This window comes from Lates calcarifer, linkage group LG12 (genome assembly GCF_001640805.2).
Source record: "Lates calcarifer isolate ASB-BC8 linkage group LG12, TLL_Latcal_v3, whole genome shotgun sequence".
NCBI classification, from domain to species: domain Eukaryota; kingdom Metazoa; phylum Chordata; class Actinopteri; family Centropomidae; genus Lates; species Lates calcarifer.
In genome coordinates this window covers 27799703-27806282 of record NC_066844.1, presented here as the reverse complement: position 1 = coordinate 27806282, position 6580 = coordinate 27799703, and the positions used below count along the sequence as shown (strand labels likewise).

At 41.3% G+C, this 6580-nt stretch overlaps 1 protein-coding gene across 1 annotated transcript; it reads right to left on the bottom strand.

Annotated features, from left to right (window-relative positions):
* Nucleotides 1–1306: 1306 nt before the first annotated feature.
* On the bottom strand, nt 1307–6149 carry gpd1b (glycerol-3-phosphate dehydrogenase 1b). Its single transcript, XM_018677788.2, is given in 9 exon segments — nt 1307–1896; nt 2219–2325; nt 2421–2591; nt 2593–2658; nt 3177–3289; nt 3830–3968; nt 4089–4229; nt 4327–4504; nt 5973–6149. Coding segments are annotated over 9 exon segments (1056 nt in total). The 5' UTR covers nt 6017–6149; the 3' UTR covers nt 1307–1799.
* Between the last annotated feature and the right edge of the window lie 431 nt (nt 6150–6580).

The window sequence follows — 6580 nt, the reverse complement described above, 5'->3', positions numbered from 1 at the left end:
ACTGCAGGAAGTAGTTGTGTATGTAATGATCAGAATGATGAGGAAAAGGAAAACAGACTGGTTGGTAAGGAGTTCATCTTACAGGAAGATAATGATTCAAAACATTAGAACAGAACCAGATGAAGTCTTCAAATGATGGAGGACCAGTCAGACTGAAACCACATGGAGCTGGTTTAGAGATGAACTGGACAGAAGGTGAAAGCAAAGCAAAATGCAGGTTGCTGAGTGCAGGTTGCACTCAGTAAATACCATGACCTAGTTGACTGAGAATAACCCTAACCCACAGATATAAAGAGGGGGTGTCCTAAAGCTTTAGACTGGTAATATACATTGCACTGTACTGAAACTGTGTTCATTTCAAACATGCAAACTTTGAAGCAGAGCTCACAATGGCTGAAATATGATTTGTCATGTTTTGATTTCAGCAGCACCACAATGGTTTAGTGTTTCAAAAAGAGGCATCCCTCCATCTGTGTGGTGAAGCATGGATGAGGCAGCTGCAGCTCTGTCCATCGTCTAATTATAGATGGACGTTTGCCCCTTTGGAGTGTGTTATTATTAGAAATCTCACAGGGCAGTTGACTCAATAACTATGCAAGGGATTTCAGCAGGGGAATCCAATATTAAACAAGTGGTAAATGATGTAACTTCACAGTCCAAGACATCACTGAGGAAATGAGCTGATGAACATAAAATATGAACAGATCTGAAGGATCAGAGGACATGTATGGAGAGGACTTTTACTGAAGTGTTGTATAGATTGGAAAACTGGCTGAGGAGAGTATGCATACTAGCATTTCATGGCCAGAGGAGGACTAGCCTACCCCTTGTCTTCACTGCTTTCTTTAGGTGATCCACAGTGCCTTACAGGGACTGAGCACTGATGGGACACATTGGCATATAGTGACGGACAGATGGCTGTTGATGAAGACACACTGGCGTCTTGCATTTTAATATAATGCAGAAATCCCCAGTGATGTTTTCAAATAAATCGACAGAATACTAAACTCTTGTTAATTAATGAACAGTGTAGGTTTTTTAAATATGAAGTGATCCATAATCTTGCTGAATTAATTTCCACTGGTAATCCATACTGAAGCACACAGCCATCACCTCTGACTGTGACTGAGGCAGGACGTGGCCTTAAAGAAAGGTTGAAGCAGACGCTGTAGAAAATGGTAAAGGTGAAGAGTTTAGAGTGGCAGTGTGGTTGAGCTCAGGTCAGGTTACAGAGAGGCTGCTGCTCACAGTGTATGAGTGAGTGTGTCCTGCAGCAAGTTCAAAAGAAAACACTGAAAACACAAAGTAAATTAGTTAAATAATTTATTCCAAAATAAATCTTAAGTAATCGCTTATATCTGAAGAAGTCTCACAGAGAAGCAGCACAGTGGGAGCGGTGACTGTTGCGTGTTCAGTGCTTTGTTTAACATACATGTCAGTGAAAAGGGCGGGTTAAGGCACTTTCACCTCAGACATGATGAAACATTTCAAACATTCAGGTCGGGGTTTGTGTATTGTGTAAGGCAGAGTAACTCGAATTCTTCAAACTTTTAAGACTCAGTGGATTTATGCAACATTTAGTGACGTATGTTTCTAATGAGTAAGAACAGAGGCAGCGACAAATTTCTGTCAGTAATGTAATAGCAGCAGCTCAGGTAGACAGAGTGTTCTCTACTCCATCTTTTTCTCTGTTCAAGACTCAAACAGGAGAGCAGTCAGGGTTAGGCACAATCTTCAACTAACCTGTCCCCCTTTATATTTCTATTGTTAAAGTCCTTTCCCAACCTCATGTCAGTCCTCTACATGTGCTCTGGGTGGTTCTGCAAACATTTGATGAACTCTGTGACTGGGTGGCCGTTGAAGCAGATCTGGTAAACAGCAGTGAAAAGAGGAAACCTGCAGAGGTGAAATTATTATTTTATAAAGATGGGAATTATTAGTGTAGGCCGACATGTTGGGAATTACAGTAAATTCACTTTCTTTCTTGAGTTAGATGGGAATATTTACTCCACTCCCACCATTTCCAGTGATGTTTAAAAAGCAAATGAGCACATTTCTCAAAATTTCAAACTATTCCTCTAAATAGACTGTAGCACAATGAAACTCCATTAAATCCCAACTGAAAACACAAAACCCTGACATTTATCAGTCATCAGTCAGAAATCCTTTAAAAAGTCCAAATATGTCCATGTTTAAATAAAATAAGAGACAAACTTACTTGTCCACCATGTTTTTCTGTTTCAGGATTTGATGGACCTCAGTTGCAGTTGCTGGACCTTGAAGCTTCTGACCGTTCAGCAGCTCATTCTCTAACTGCTCAATGGTCTAAACACAGAGATGTTTGGTTTTCCATCATGATGGTTTTCATAGGAAGCGAGTGACAAACAGAAACACAGGAGAGAAAACTCTGTTCCTCATACTTTGCCTGTTTTGGCGAAAGCTTCCCCGATCTTGCGGTTGCGTCCACCATAGCAGGTTGTGATGAGGTCAGCGATGCCGCAGCTCTCCAGGAAGGTGGAGGGGGAGACAGGGCAGTTTGTGCAGAAGACCTTGGCAAAGGCGATCATCTCCATCAGGCCGAGACGAATCACCAGCAGCCTTGGTGTTGTCCCCGAACCCCAGGCCATCGCAGAACCCTGCTCCTACTGCTACAATGTTCTGCACTCACACATGAAGAGGAGATGCTGCTGTTACTGAACAACACTGTTCACATGGTCGGGGTAGTAATCATACTCCTGTTTAGATGAGAAAGAAATACCTACATACATCATTTATACTCCACTACAGACTGGTGTCTGGCAGCAAATTCTGTTCAGTTATCTCTTTACTGCTTTTCATACATACACACACTCAGTTGAATATTATTAAAATATTTACAGTGAGTATTTCTTTGGACCAATACTGCACCTTGTAAACAAGCAGTTATCTGAAGGAATACAGACATCTGAACTAAAACTGAATTTAAAGTGAAATTTCAGTAGATACCCACAAATATTCAATTACAAGAAGATTATCTTGTAAATTTCTCTGAAGCATCTTTTCCACCATTACAACTTTTTATGACTGTTTAAGTGTATTTTTAGCTTCAGCGCAGACAAGCTGAAAATGCTGCCAGTGCTCAGATTATTGTGAAAGTTAAGAGGATTAGATCAGTTTGGTTGGAGGAGAAAGTCAACCTTGAGAGCTCCACAGATCTCCACGACGTCAGACTCTCCCACCACGGTCACACGGAAGTTGGTGGTCTGCATCAGCTCCTTCAGCATGGACCCGTGTGTTTTGTCTTTGCAGCCTGAGAACAAAAATAACAAATGAATCATCATCAGTTTCCTTTGTGCAACAATGGAGAAGTTCACTCTGTTATAGACAATGACTGTTTGTTCTGAGAAACACCAAGAAAATCAGACCATACTGTTCTGTACAAAATAAACTTAAAATGTGAGGATGCCATGTCCTGTGTTGTATCCTGAGTACTACATTGATGTCTGACTGACTGCACAAAGTCACATTCTAGACCTGGGCTAATCCACTAGTCAGATGCCTCTCAAATGGACAGTCCCATAATCTTTCAAATTGAGTAAAATGATTAGAAACATATGAAATCAGGTCAGTGAGACCAGTACACTCAGTATGGATCAATATCGTTTCATTAAATTAGACTTAGACTTAGACGGACTTTACTGATCCCTTTGGGATGACTCCCTCGGGGAAATTACGTAAGTCTAAATATCCAGTACTGTCTCGTCACGCTGTCCACCACAGAATTAGTCTCACTTGCAACCATTACGTACACCCACATACGATGGATATCATTTAAGAGTTAACTCCATACCGATGGTGGTTTCACAGAACTTCTCATCAGCGACCTCGTTGGCAATGTTTGCTCCCATGAGGACCGTCATGGTGATGCCCAGTTTCCCTCGGATGACCTCTGAGATCAGCTTCAGACCCTCTGGACCCGCATCAACACCCTGCAGCAGACAGAAAACCACAAGACTCACAGGAGAAGATCAGAGAGCGTACGTCCTGTTCCAGAGAAACAAAACTCCATCATGGTGCAGTATGTAATATTTTGATGAGGAGGACGTTACCTTGATGAGAGACATTCCTACAGCATCCTTCTTAATGTGGTCTTTGATGGTGTCACACACTCTCACAATGAACTGGTGAGGGACCACAAAGATCAGGATGTCGGCTCCTTTCACAGACTCAACCAAGTCTGGAACGGCCAACTGAGGAAGAGAGAAGAAACATCATCAAACACAGAAGAACAAACAAGATTTACATGGACTTTAGTCTCCTCATTACCACGAACATTTTGGTGCTCACCACGTTGGGGGGCAGCTTGTGACCGGGCAGGTACTTTACATTTTCATGGTCTGTGTTGATGATGTCTGTGAGTTTGCGGCCATTCACCATCTCCTCAAACACCCACATGTTCACTGTGGTGTCAAACTTGTCATACTTAGCTGCGTTGGCGCCCACAATCTTGGCAATGGCAGAGCCCCTGTGGACACACGACAGTGATTATTCTGGTGTCAGGACAGTTGAACTCACTGTTTCCCAGAAAAGGATGAAACCTGTCACTGTTTCTCCTGTGAAATGGAAACTATACATGGATTTACATGAGATTAATACTGGGCTTTTCTCAGTTGTGACTTGGCACTGCAGTGATTTTAGAAGAAAAAAAAATATATATATATGTCATATTGTCCAGTCTAGGGTATGACAGGGAAATACATTCACTTATTCATGTACATATTTACAGAATAAAATGTTTGTAGCATCAACTACTGCTGATATTAAGTATTATAAATAAGTAATTTCCTGTCAAGGATCAATAAAGTATTATTCTATTAAAGAGGCTGCACACTGACCATTCCCACACAAACAGCAATTGGTACAAAACACATTTTCGATACAAATAACAGATATTGAATCATTAATGTCTTCTTTCCTTTAGTTACAGTAATTCAGTAATTATAGATCTGGAGACACTCATGTATGTGAGAGTGTTCCCACCAGTAAGCAGCTGTCAGCTGGCTCATACACCTCGATTAAACTGGACCGTGAAGGAGGAATCTCATGTCACATGACTTGACAAGAATAACACTCAGGTGAAGAAGGAATACCAGCAGAGCATTGTTTTAGTAATGACAGACTACTGAGTACAGAACATAATAATCATATTAAGTGTTAGTAAGTTGGTACTTACTAGCACACATCAGTTTTCATCCCGTCATAACTAATCTCAGTTCTCAGTCTCAGGTAACTGTACTGTAATGGAGTGTTTCCATTTTCTCTGACATTTTACTTTTACTTCACTAACTCTTTTACCTTTAACACCAACACAGTTATTTTACAGGTTAAGATTCTACAAACAGAACATCAGTTTATATTGTCAGATAAATACTTTAAATGATCTCTCTCTCCACAAAGTTCCACATTCAAAAGCTCTTAATGCATTAATAACAGTCATCAATAATACATATGAAGGCACACTGGCAGGTGTACACTCAAGTTGTTTTAATATTTTTATATTTTTTACAGTGTAAGTTTCTGAATCCTTCCTGACTGATCTAAAGGTCACACAGATTGAGGGACACCAACACCACATAAAGGCTGATTCAGCACAAAGGTTTCTGAATATGAAAAGGCAGGCTTCGTTTCTCTGATGCCTCCACACCTTCATCAGAGGTCATCACAGTTCGGAGTCTCCGGGGAAACAGCTCCTCTGAGGAGCAAATGTTCAGCAACAGAGTTTCTCAATCATTGATGTTACTTTAACAGAGACTGAAGCTGCCTCTGATTTAAAGTTTGACAACTTTTAAACAGCGTGAAACCTGCGTGTGAAATCTTATCCTAGGAGCAGAAATACCGATGTGGTGAACGTAGTGTTAAACACCGCTGTAACACCACACTCCTAAACTAGATTAAACTCAGTTCAGGCACATTAAAATAAACCCGCCGCTCACCAGTTACCAGAGCCGACCACACAGACTTTCTTCAGCGCTGCCATCGTGTGTTCTGACCGTTCAGACGGAGCCGCTGCCGGCGCGAAGACGAGACCAGAGCCGGGAGAGAAGGTATTTATACCGGACACGGAGCTGAGGCTGAGCCCCCCGCCTCTGCTGGGGGTTGGTCTGTTCTGACGCCCCTCACTGACTGAAAGTGTTGTCTGCTGTAACACACAACACACACACACACACACAGAGAGAGAGAGAGAGAGAGAAACAACACACTCTTTTTACTTAAACCAGAGGATTCCAACAGTTTGTAAAGTAACAGCTTTAAAAAAGCAGAGCTGGGCTCCATCTTCATGTTCCAGATGTTTGAGTTGATATCACTTCTACCTTCTAAACTTCTCAGCTGGTTTCAGAGCAATGATTAAAAACTAACCTGTAAATCTTCAACAGTGAAGTTCATCATCACTCAGATAAAATAAACCATCAGCCACAGGAAACATTTCACTGCAGAAAATACCTTTGAGACTTCTGGTACATTTTACTGAGCATGTCTTTGTACTTGTAGTGAAGTACTTGTAATGGAGTATTTTTACATTGTTGCTTTGGTACTTCATTGA